General features: G+C 40.3%; 1 protein-coding gene across 2 annotated transcripts; it reads left to right on the forward strand.

Annotated features, from left to right (window-relative positions):
• The first annotated feature begins 232 nt into the window (after nt 1–232).
• Nucleotides 233–12,473, forward strand: LOC109752214 (MAP3K epsilon protein kinase 1). 2 transcript variants are annotated; one of them, XM_020311119.4, is made up of 24 exons: nt 233–589; nt 724–858; nt 2,450–2,470; nt 2,876–2,949; nt 3,047–3,137; nt 3,218–3,301; nt 3,980–4,081; nt 4,933–5,064; nt 5,162–5,233; nt 5,325–5,422; nt 6,158–6,260; nt 6,393–6,773; nt 6,892–7,122; nt 7,236–7,280; nt 7,654–7,833; nt 7,913–7,996; nt 8,092–8,183; nt 8,264–8,347; nt 8,428–9,122; nt 10,102–10,487; nt 10,596–10,730; nt 11,264–11,670; nt 11,767–11,881; nt 11,997–12,473. In XM_020311119.4, the coding sequence occupies exons 1-24, from the start codon at nt 539–541 to the stop codon at nt 12,171–12,173; spliced, it is 3,975 nt and encodes a 1,324-aa protein (XP_020166708.1). In that variant the 5' UTR covers nt 233–538; the 3' UTR covers nt 12,174–12,473. The 2 variants fall into 2 exon arrangements, with proteins under 2 accessions (XP_020166708.1, XP_020166709.1); XM_020311120.4 differs by having other exon boundaries at nt 8,431–9,122.
• The last annotated feature ends 221 nt before the right edge of the window (nt 12,474–12,694 follow it).

Genomic DNA, 12,694 nt, shown 5'->3' on the forward strand with positions numbered 1-12,694 from the left:
AGATAGAAACTACGGAGGCAGCGAAGCAAAGTTAGACAAAGACTTGTGACATTTTCGTGAGAAAAGGAGGTCGACCGAGGGCCCCCCGGCCGGAATGAATGACGCACACCACCGCAGACGCTAGTCGGAGACAGCTAATTGACAGTGGAGCTCCTCCGTTATCCACCCAGTATCCTCGTTGGCTTCCGCACACTCCAAAAAGGTACACCTCCACTATAAAAGCTTCGCCCTCCTCATTTCCGTTACTTTCCATTCCCCCGCCTGCACAAAATACTTTTATTTAGTATTTTTTTTAATTACGGAGAAGCCCCTCCCCCCCCTCGCCCTCGTCGCCTTCGTCCTCTTCCTCCTGCTGCTCCTCCTCCCCCTGCAGACTCCCAATTCCATTCGCACCCAAACCCTAAACCTAAATGGCCCTCGCCTCGAGCTCGCCGGAGGGGAATCTTCGTCGCCGGTGACCGCCGATCCGCCCGTCCCCGCCGCAGCCGGCGGCGCCCCGGGCCGCGGAGGGGCCGAATCTCCGAGGAGGAGGGACGAGATGGCGTCCCGGCAGCACAACCCGAAATCCAAGACGCTCGGCAACAAATACGTGAGGCCTCCCGCGCTCCCCGCCCGCCTCGGATCCGGCGGAATTGGTGCTTTGCGCCAGCGAATTGTTTGGGGAATGGCTCTCTCACTCACTGTGTCTGTGTTTGTGTATGTGTGTGCGTCGGCGGGTTGCAGATGCTGGGGGACGAGATAGGGAAGGGCGCGTACGGGCGCGTCTACAAGGGGCTTGACCTGGAGAATGGCGACTTCGTGGCCATCAAGCAGGTCTCGCTGGAGAACATCCCGCAGGAGGATCTCAATATTATCATGGTGAGAATTTTTTTTTTGGGTGTTATATGACGTATATGAGTTCCGAGTGGCAAAATGCGTGTAATTGCATGAAATGCGGTTCTCAGGAGATGAGAAATGTACGTCATCGACCGAGAACAGCGCTAAGACGAGACTGGAAGCTAGAGTAATGCAGCTTGTTGTCGGTTTCGCTGCTTTGTTCGGTAGCGTGACATGGAACTAAATCCTAGGGCACCGCTAAGCTAGCTTATCGGAGTCCTTGGCGAGCTTCCTTTTTAACTTGTCGGGACTTGTAATAATTGGCACACATACTAGGGCAATATACTTGGACATCATGATTTAATTATGTGGTATGTTGTCGGGTGTGGTCGTCATGTGGAGCTCGTAAGCTCTCTTTTCGACACATAAATCTGGGGAAGAAACATGAGAGCTGACGTGATCAAGTGCCGTCAGCAGCTGCCGCGCTAGTATTTATGTGATTGGTGTGATTCCACAGAAAATGCATGCGACAAATACCCCCCCCCCCCTCCCGCGCGAACTCTGGATATGATATCGGTAAATTCCTTTAAATTGTTCATTGGAATAACATTTAATTTCTTAATTGTTACAAAGTATTCATGCTTGTACGCATCCTTGTACCATAGGAGCTCTTGAATCCTTACAATTTTTGTGTGTGTCTGGGTTTAGGGGCTGGAAAATCTAAATAGAAAAATAGTTAGTTGTATTGATATTTTTATTCTGGGCCAGTATGTGGCCCATCTGTTGAAGGCTATATAAGGGTTAGGGTCGAAAAGATGAATAGTTTATATAATTTATGTAGCAATATCCACTCTTAGTTATCCCTGAGATTAAAGTTTAGAACATTAAGCTGTTAGTGTTACACTTTTGTGAAAGTGGAAATGTGGAATGACACTAATGGTGCACTCTATCCTTTCCTTTTGTTACTTGGCGCACATATAGGTTTAGTGCATGGAGTTGATGTTGGTGCTTACATCTTGGAAGCCTCAGTCACTCAAATAATAGATTTTGTTTTGCTAACACTGCATTATATACTATTTGGTAGTTTGGTACTCTTATAGTGAAACGAGTCTTTAAATGTTACTCCCTCTGCAAACTAATATAAGACCGTTTGGATCTAAACGGGTGACCTAAACGGTCTTATATTAGTTTGCAGAGGAGTAGTAATTAGCTTGTAATGCATGCCATTGTACACACTACACAGACCATCTCTTTGTTAAATTTATTTAACTGCGCTCAATGCTGTCTAGAGGGTCATATACTACACTATTGCTGCAAGGTGGGGTGACTGCTAGTTAACTGCTTACTGCTATTTAGAACACCCGGTTCCCTAAAGTTATATGTTTCACATTCTTTATTCTTGTTTTTTTAGAGAAAAATTCTTGATTATTGTTGTATCAACATGATGACATATTTTGTATCAACTCATCAGATTTGTCTGTCCCTTTATTCAGATTTTCAACGTTTGAACGATTCTGTTGGAATATCGTCATTTTCTACATTGTGTTTTGTATCATTGTAATACGGGGTTCTAACTAATTATCTTTTGTGTACGGTTTAATAACTGTTCTCGTGGGTGGTGTGGCCGATTCAGCAAGAAATTGATCTACTGAAAGTAAGTCTGACAGCATTTTCTTTATGTACTTATCGCATCTGGATTCAGTAAAACAATTAAACCCATTCCTTATCTGTGTTGCATTTTCTCCAGATTTCCTATTTATGTAACTTTTTTGTTATCATTTTGCATAATTATAGTCCTGTGTGGCAAATTTATAATTAAGAATCCTGAGGGGCATCCTCCCCTCAGTTGACTTCTTTAAAAAAAAGTGTGCTTATTTTTGTACACTCAGTCGGTTATGAAGAACCTTCATTTTTAATATAGATACTATGCCTTTTCTAATCACTATTATCGTACCCATAATTAGAATGACCTTTACTTTTGAACATCTAATTCGCCCCTCCTACTCTGGATGCACATGATCATGTTGCTTTCGACTCCTGGTTTTGCTAATTTATGCAGAATCTCAATCACAAAAATATTGTGAAGTATCTTGGATCATTGAAGACAAATAGCCATCTTCATATCATTCTGGAGTAAGAAATCCTGTGTCCTCACTGTCATGTCTTGGTACAAAGTACATGCATCGCATTTTAGCATGGAAAAGTTCTGATAGCTGTATAATAACTGCAGATATGTGGAGAATGGTTCACTAGCCAATATTATCAAGCCAAACAAATTTGGACCATTTCCTGAATCATTAGCAGCCGTCTACATTGCTCAGGTGAAATATATTATATAATGATTACTGTGACTTCCCATTTTCTTGCTATGTCTGTTTCCAACTTTTACTATTGTGACCAGGTGTTGGAGGGTCTTGTCTATCTGCATGAGCAAGGTGTCATACATAGAGATATCAAGGGTGCAAATATATTGACAACTAAAGAGGTAAATGGCTCTTATCACTTGCATATTTGCACATGGTTCTTTGTTTTGACTTTTGATTTCTAATAATGAGAATTTAGAGAAGTAAGATGGGTCTTATAACAGTGTTGAAAAGGCTATTCTGAATATTATGTTCAAAATTTATCTTGTGAATAAGCTTTCTGTTAATAAGTAAATAAATAGACACACAGGAAAGTAGAATGGCTGACATGGGCAACCTGGCAGTTTTTTCTGGAAGAGAGAACTACAAATGTAGCATTTAACGGTAGTTGATACAATTGTCTGCTCGTGATGCTTTGGATAGTAAATAGTAAAAGAGGACAAATTCAACATTTTCAGGCTACGTTTCAGTATATTGTGAACCTATAACATTGTTTTCTTGATGTGGAGAGTATGTTACACACATACCTAGAATGCCCAAACTTGAGTAATATATTTCCTGTAATTGAACCATACTTTCCTCCCTAGATATAATACTATATTGTGAAATGGAGTGGGTAGCTAGTTAGCTACTAATATTTCATATGAGAATATTTAATATGGTTGATGTAGCCCATGGCTAAACTTGAATTCCACACTTACTATGACACACAACCAAGGGCATTAGAAGTTTGATTTTTCTGGAATCATGTTACACTTCTTCCTGCACATGCTCTCATTTTTCTTTGTTATCTTGTTTAGGGCCTTGTTAAACTTGCTGATTTTGGAGTTGCTACTAAATTAACTGAAGCTGATGTCAACACACACTCAGTGGTTGGAACCCCATACTGGATGGCCCCCGAGGTTGCTAATTCTTTCCATTTTTCTTGTTCCTGCTGAACTATTTGTTAGGTGCACTGACATACTGGATTAGTTTCTCAACTTCCTCTTGTTTGTCTTTTACTTTTAATTGTCTTAAAGGAGTTGCTCTGTAACCTGTTCAATTGGACTCTCCGACTCACTGAACATCAAATTTGAAGCATTGCTACAAATAATACAATCATCAGTTTAATATCAGTTCATCAGCTTGTATTATCACTTGAGGGGAAACAGACCATTTGCCCAGAGAAGTATCCGTATAAATTTGCTATTCATCATTTTTCTTTGTCTTGGAAGCGTTTTCTTGAACGTAGACTACAAGGTCAAGGAACTTAATTATGCCAGTGTGGCTGATGACTTGTGTGGCATACATTTCCAAAAAGATACACGATGGGACAATTTTGACACTACATGCCAATAGAACCAGTAAACGCGCGATTAGAAAATAAAACTTTATCCACCGACCACCAGACCTGCTCCAGGACAATTTAGGTGATAAAAATCCTAAATTTCACATATTACTGTTAGCATCCGGAATATTGTAACTGATAATCCATACCGCTGATATGATAGCATCACAGCAATTTTAGCAGCCAAAATTAATCGAATCTGCAAACTTTTGACAGTATTTACTCTCTCAAGATGCTAGTACATAACATTTATAACTGTGGATTGATGTTCTAATAGACTTGAATTTCTTGCTATCAAAATATTACTCCCTCCGTCCCAAAATGTAAGATCATTTTTGACACTTGGTTTTATATTTTGGGACGGAGGGAGTATATTGTATTATCATGATAATTTGACTTGCCTTCATCATTTCTTGTCTGCATTAGGTTATTGAAATGTCTGGTGTTTGTGCCGCGTCAGATATCTGGAGTGTTGGTTGCACAGTTATTGAACTACTCACTTGTTCCCCACCATATTATGAACTGCAGCCCATGCCTGCACTGTTTCGCATTGTTCAGGTTGATTACCTGCAAATGTTTCACCTCTCTTCCCACATCTCCAACAGTACTGTTCATTTGCACGTTACATAAAATTTCTTGTACCCATGTAATGCAGGATGTGCAACCACCAATACCGGAAGGATTCTCTCCTGAGATTACTGATTTTCTCCGGCAATGTTTTCAAAAGGTTCCTTGTTATTTGTCCTTTCTACTTTTAGAAGACTCGTTTTATTCTTCCTATAATTCTTTGCTGTTCTGACTTCAAGAAGCACTTGTAGGATTCAATACAACGGCCTGATGCAAAGACATTGTTGATGCACCCATGGTTGCAGAACTCGAGACGGGCCTCGTCATCTCCCCGACAGACTAATCCGAGGTAGTTCAGATTTATGAGATCATTCTTTCTATTGTTATTATGACAGTAAATAGTAGATGAATCAACAAATACTCGCTAGAAAAATAAACCATCGTGAAATCACCTGATAGCCCCAGAGTTTGACCTTTTTCAGTCACTCAATTTAGTTGGTCTTCAGACTTAACCTGTACTTGTCAATTTTCAAGCATCACTACATTCATGAAAAATATTTCACGGTAGTTGTATTATTATGTGTTTAGTGACTGGGATGTGATGAACTTCCCAGTGGTTAACTTGCAGGACTATTTGATTTTGTTTTGGATGCAACTTCCTCACAAGAGATGTTTGCTTCTGTTCTTTCAGTGCCTGAACCGATATGTTTTGAACTTTTTCCTGCTGTTGAAACTTCAAATAGTAAAATTCTCTGCCTTCAAAATATGAATATTCTATTTTGTTTTTGCCTATATCTGTTCAAAGCTGGTGATTTGTTAAGAAGCATACGCAGCTTGTGCCTTTTTAACTCTTATTTTCTTAATATGTGTGTTCCATGCTCATATTCTGATTTTTGTTACTTTTCGTGGATTTTCTCATGCTCATGCAGTGATTAAATCCTGCAAATGTATAATTTTAATAATCTGTAAATCTCGACAGATTAACTGTCCACAGAACTGCTGCCAACATTGCTTTAACTGTCTCCCAAAAGTGACTTTGATTGATAGGCTACTAAAGGAGTTTATAATTTGTTTGTATAATAAGGCATATTGACATGGATGTTGAAGTCCCAAGTAGCGATAATCATGCTGGGTTTTCTGGTCCATCAGGAGATACACAAGCACCTGTTGCTTCTGACGTTGAACAGGTGAGCTTTTCAGGGTTTTTTTTTTCATTTCATTGAATGGAATCAGTCCAAATTCTTGTGCTGGACCCACAAGATTATGATGATCTCAGTATATTAAACTTTTATTTATCTGTAACTATAATCTGGTCCTAGGAGGATGGAACAAAAGAACTGGTTTCTGTATCTGCGGGACAAGGTAAACCTGACGAGCTTCATGATGGAAAACCTGCAGAGAGCAATATTTCAAACAATGTGGAACTTATGAAAGATAATGTGGTTCTCACTAAAGATCCTACATTAGTTTTCCATGAAAAGCTATCATTGGAATCATCTCCTGGAGTTACTGATTTAAATGGCAATATAAAACATGAACCTTCGCAAGATGTTCTGCCAACTAAGGTAGCTAGGAGCAGCCAAGAATCAAAAAATGGTGACAGCAAAAATTTAGATCCTGAAAGTAAAGACCCTTCGAGTTTTGAGGATGATGATGCTTTCTCCTTCCAGGCTGGGAGACAGAATGTTGCCTTTCTAGAGGTGAGAACTTCCCGTACAGCAATTGTCCTTGCACACAGAAAAAAAAATCTTATGCTTTCTTGTTCAAGAATGCAGATACCTATTCTTTATGATATTCATGTATATCATGTCTTTACAGGAGACAAAACCTTTAGTTGCCGAGGGAGCTAATGGACTGAGTAGATTCAGTGATACACCTGGAGATGCCTCCTTGGAGGATTTATTCCCAATTGACAAGCGAGGAGATAATGGGGCTGAAGCTTCAACATCTACTACCGCTCAAGAGCTCAGGGATAGGATGGTGTCACAGAAGCAGAAGGGAAATGACAATGTGCCCATGAATGGCGGGAAACTTCTTGAATTATTTGAGGTATTGCTCTCCCCACTATGTGTTCTACTTTCCCTTCTTTGATAATGTAGAAAAATAGATGAAATTCCGATGACTGTAGCTCTGACGATATTATCACTAAATACTTTTTACAGGAATTTCACGACAACATTCCAGGAGAGAACCTTTTCCCTTTACAGGTCTGCCATCTGCTGGAGCTGTGATCTATTTGGCAACAGATACCTGCATTTATTCATTTTGAGCATTTTAATTGTGTGGCAACAGTCTTGTTAAACCATTCTATTTTGTAAATATTACATGTTATGGTAAAGCATCCAGCTTCAGTAGTATTTGAGAGGTAACATTAGTTTATTTTGCTCCTTGGCTGTTATCAACTGCTCGGTTGCAAATTCACATGCCACATTAGATGTCCTTTATTTAGAAATGTTGTTTTTCAAGTTATTTTAACTTTTAAATGCAATGTCACAGTACTTTTTATCACGTTGTTTATGATACATTTGTAATTATTATTCTGTCCTGACCATGAAGTACTTTTGTTGCTTATATTTACAGTCTGTGGAATACAGCAAAATAGTAGCACAGCTGAAGCCCGGCGAAAGTGAAGAAGTAATATTGTCAGCATGCCAAAAGCTTATGTTATTCTTCAGTCACCGGCCTGAGCAAAAACAGATTTATGTGTCACAGAATGGTTTCCTTCCGTTGATGGAACTTCTTGAACTTCCAAAAAACCGTGTATGAATTTTTACTTTACTTTCATGAAGTTTTTTCTGCTGGTCTTTACACTGAGAAGTTGGCTGTTTATTTTCTGCAGATTATATGTTCTGTTCTGCAACTCATCAACTACATTGTAAAAGATAATACGGCCTTCCTGGAAAATGCCTGTCTTGTTGGCCTAGTGAGGCTTCGGTTCCACTTCTATAGAAATTCATGATCTCTAAATTCTATTGACAACGTGGAATGGATAATTGATATTGTAAAGTTTGTTTGCAGATACCAGTGGTGATGAATTTTGCCGTGCCAGATCGTGCAAAGGAAGTCCGGATGCAAGCATCTTTTTTTCTGCAGCAGCTTTGCCAGGCCAGGTTTATTTTCTGTCATGGTTCATGGTGTCTAACTGTATTTAAACGCAAGCCGGCGCTAATTATCAGTTTTCCGTCTCCAGCACCTTGACGTTGCAAATGTTCATTGCATGCCAAGGTATACCTGTTTTGGTGAGTTTTTTGGAGCCTGACTATGCAAAATTTAGGTAAGTTTGTACATTTTTGTCTTAAACAATTCCTTTAGATTTACTAGATGCTTGTTTCTGATAAGTTTATTGTAAATTAGCAGGGAAATGGTTCATCTTGCAATTGATGGCATCTGGCAGGTCTTCAAGCTTCAGCATTCAACGCCGAGAAATGACTTCTGTCGTATAGCAGCAAAGAATGGGATACTTCTCAGGCTAGTTAATACTCTTCATAGCTTGAATGAAGCAACACGATTTGCTTCCATCTCAGGGTCAGGTGCTTCAGTAACACAGAATGGTTCCACCCCCCGTCTAAAATCTGGTCAGCTAGATGTGCCGATGCTAGAAAGTTCTAAAGTAAGGCTGGATCATTACCATTCATCTGGCTCCATGCAGTCGTTACAAGCAGATGCTGATAAGCACCATATCTTATTGGATCCTTCAGCATCTCCCAGGTTCAATGATATATCTGCCGCTGGTCACATGGAGAGAAATGATAATGACCTGGTAAGGCCACAGCGGCTTAGTGTTTCTGGAGGAAGGTCATCAACAGACAGATCTCCCAAGCATATAGAATTAGTATCAAATGGACATAGTAGTGGTCAGAATGATCAAATCCGGCCTCTACTGAGTTTATTGGAGAAAGAACCTCCCTCTCGTCATGTATCTGGACAACTTGATTATGCCCGTCACATGTCTGGACTAGAAAGGCATGAGAGTATTTTGCCACTGTTACATGCTTCAGTAGAGAGGAAAACAAACGGTGAACTTGACTTGCTAATGGCAGAATTTGCTGGTACGCTACTTAATTCCAGTTCTTTATTTTAGTACATAGAATACTAGTAATCAGTCTGCATTCTGCTATGTTCCCATCACGTGTACAGATTATTATTCATCTCTGAGTCTTCTCTTCTCAATAATTTCCCCATCCCAATAGTTTTACTATGAGATGACAAACACTTTTTTGTACATTCTCTCTTTTCCTTCTCCATCAATCTTTTTTTTGGAAATATCCTTATCATGCGGCTCCGCTACTACTTTGCCTTTCGCTCCTACCTCATGACTTTGTTACTTGTCTGCTTCTAGCTCTCCCCAATGCTCGTTAATTTTTTACCCAAAAAACATCCGTTGGTTGGTGGGGAATGGGGCTAGTGTTTGGGTTCACGGGGTTTATGGATGAGATCGTAAAAGAGGGAGGTGGTGGCGCCATAGGCTATAGGACCCTCAAGGTTTCCTGAATGTTTGGTAGAATCTTGTTTTTTGTCAGTTTTTTTTTCCGCTTTACCTTTATTTATTTTCCTTTTGGTTACCTCGCATCATTTGCAAAATCCACAGACTACAATCCACAAGACACCATCTAGCTTCGAGATGTTACCATAGCTGGTGATGCTCAGTAGTGAGCAGTTTTGGGACAAGCTGGTTCTACTGCAACTTTGTACCTAGCCTGGCTGTCATTAATGAATTACAAAGAGGCGGAATACAGATAGCAAAAATGAACGAGCATGATAGTTAAAATGCAAATGTAACCATAATGAGGAATGGGAGGACCGTCCAGAGTTACAGTAATTCTAACCAAGACAATCAGATCAGGGCAAGATCAGTTGTCACTGCCCTGCTCACCCTCCTCTATCCATTGGGCACCTTGCATTAACTGTGCAGAGCTTGGTGTGATAATTAATTTACACTATTAAATACTGTGTTACCTAGAGTGAAGGGGTTTATTGTGACAGTAAAACCTTTCTTTGTTCACTAATTGCTCTTCCAATTTCGTGCAGAGGTCTCTAGACAGGGAAGAGAGAATGGTAACCTTGATTCTAATATGAAAGCTTCAAATAGGGCTCCAAGTATGAAGTATGGTCCAACAGCTTCCAATGAGGGAACATCAACATCCGGAGCAGCATCACAAACAGCATCTGGCGTGTTATCTGGATCAGGAGTGCTCAATGCAAGAATGCCAGGAAGTACAACATCATCTGGTCTATTAGCTCAAATGGTTTCTATGAGTGCTGATGTTGCACGCGAGTATCTTGAGAAAGTGGCAGATCTTCTTTTGGAGTTTGCACAAGCAGACACTGTTGTAAAATCTCTCATGTCTAGCCAAAGCCTTCTCGCACGGCTTTTCCAGATGTTCAATAAGATAGAATCTCCTATTCTTCTGAAGGTAAAGCTTGAAGCCTTTTACAAATTGTTTCTGCTAGCTAATTTTTCAGGTGACTGATTTGTTTATGTTTTCTGTTCCTGCTGTGGAATGATATCTCTTTTTCTGCAGATTCTTAGGTGCATTAATCATTTGTCTGGTGATCCTAATTGTCTAGAGACACTTCAACGCACAGATGCTATCAAGCATTTGATACCAATTCTCGAACTTCGTGATGGACCTCTAGTTTTTCAAATACATAGCGAGGTGGGTGGCTTAAACTTCTTAGTTTGCCAAAAAGATTGCCAGATAGGTTGTGCTTATTCCGTGCTGCTTTGCATGAAATTCAAAATGCTCACTCTTATAGTTGTGGCCTATCTAATATGTGTTTTCATCATGTTTTATTCACCCTCTATATTTTTTGCTTAGTTTCATTTAAAATGAGTATGCCCTATTATAGTTGGGAGCTGAAGTTTTGCCCCTGAGTCACAGGGTGTTGTGGGATTACGCCTAGGAGAAGTACCTTGATTATGCTTAGTTGCTATCCTGCAATCATACCTGATTATTCTGTAAGATAATTAACATAACAGAGTGATGATGTCTGTAATATCTTAATGCCTTATAATGCCTACACGCATGGGGGGTGGGGGGAGTACATAATTTGAATGGAACAAAATCATTATGTTTGGGGACTGAAACAGGAGAAGTATGTAATTATCCTTCTTTTGCAAGTTTTTGTGCATTGTTATATGGGAACTCTAACATGCACATCATAACAGCCTTGTCCTGTCTGCATTTAGGTCCTCAATGCGCTGTTCAACCTTTGTAAGATCAATAAAAGAAGACAGGAACAAGCAGCTGAAAATGGGATCATCCCTCACTTGATGAATTTTGTCATGTCAGACTCGCCGCTAAGGCAGTATGCATTGCCTCTGCTTTGTGATATGGCTCATGCTTCTCGCAACTCTAGGGAGCAGTTGAGAGCTCATGGAGGCCTGGATGTGTACTTGGACCTGTTAGAGGATGATGCATGGGCATGTACAGCTTTGGATTCCATTGCTGTTTGTTTGGCTCATGACAATGATCACAGAAAAGTAGAGCAAGCCTTGTTGAAGAAAGAGGCCATTCAGAAGTTGGTGAAATTTTTCGAAGACTGCCCTGAACAATATTTTGTTCATATACTCGATGCTTTCCTCAAAATAATCACGTAAGAACAGAGGGCAGCCTTTCCTGTTTGATGTTATCTCTTCTATAATGACACAGATTATATTGATAGATGCAATGGTGTGCAATGTAATTGCAGGAAATCATCTCGGATAAATACTGCAATAGCCACCAATGGTTTGACGACATTGCTTATTGCAAGACTTGACCATCGAGAAGCTATTGCTCGTTTGACTCTGCTGAAACTAATAAAGGTTTGCTGTTCACTCTTTTCTCATGATTCAGTGATTCTACATGTCAAGTAAAACGTGTTCCATGCTGTTATGTACAACGTGAGAAGTAATATCTGACTATGTTACAAATTTCCAGGTTGTCTATGAGCACCACCCTCGACCAAAGCAGCTTATAGTGGAGAACGACCTTCCCCAAAAGCTACAAAACCTCATCGAAGAGCGCAGGGATGGGCAACGCGGCGGTCAACAAGTGCTGGTCAAACAAATGGCCACCTCACTGTTGAAGGCATTGCACATCAATACAGTCTTGTGATCTCCGGCCTAGGCCATCATGTGTTTTCCTCCCAAGCTGTACATGTCTGCCCTAGAGGAAAAGTTTTCGTTCTTTCTTCTTCTTTTCCCCTTGTTCCCAGCTGTGATTTCCCTTGTCATGGGCACCAGACTGGCTGTTGCGCCTGCTCCCCCTTTTATCGGGAGAAAGGTTCGACGCTCCGGTGCAAGATAACGGGGTTTGTAAATCCCTGCGTGGTTGTTCATACCTAGCGTGCTGTTAGTGGAATTGCTGTATATCACCGTTTGAAATTTCCAATAGAACAGATATGGTTTAGACTTATTTGTGTTGGCATCTCCTGTTAGTAAAATTTTGCCTGCTGCTCGTCTCGGCGTGGGGTTTGGATTCCTACAACGCTTGGTTTCCATTTATACGTATATACGTATGTCTCTGTTCCTGTCCATTTTACAGGAAACGGATCACCGTGTTGAGTTTCCTTAACCTCGTGCCCACAAGGAAATGAGATGAGATTTCATGTGAAGTGTGTTGAGGTGGAATCTGCT

This window comes from Aegilops tauschii, chromosome 2 (assembly GCF_002575655.3).
Source record: "Aegilops tauschii subsp. strangulata cultivar AL8/78 chromosome 2, Aet v6.0, whole genome shotgun sequence".
NCBI classification, from domain to species: Eukaryota; Viridiplantae; Streptophyta; class Magnoliopsida; order Poales; family Poaceae; genus Aegilops; species Aegilops tauschii.

Bases quoted from the DNA above. Each gene is read 5' to 3' on its own strand.
- LOC109752214 (XM_020311119.4), top strand. From the start codon at position 539: ATGGCGTCCCGGCAGCACAACCCGAAATCCAAGACGCTCGGCAACAAA. The intron at 2,471-2,875 runs GTAAGTCTGACA...TAATTTATGCAG, and splicing joins AAGAAATTGATCTACTGAAA to AATCTCAATCACAAAAATAT. The intron at 7,281-7,653 runs GTCTGCCATCTG...TTATATTTACAG, and splicing joins AGAACCTTTTCCCTTTACAG to TCTGTGGAATACAGCAAAAT.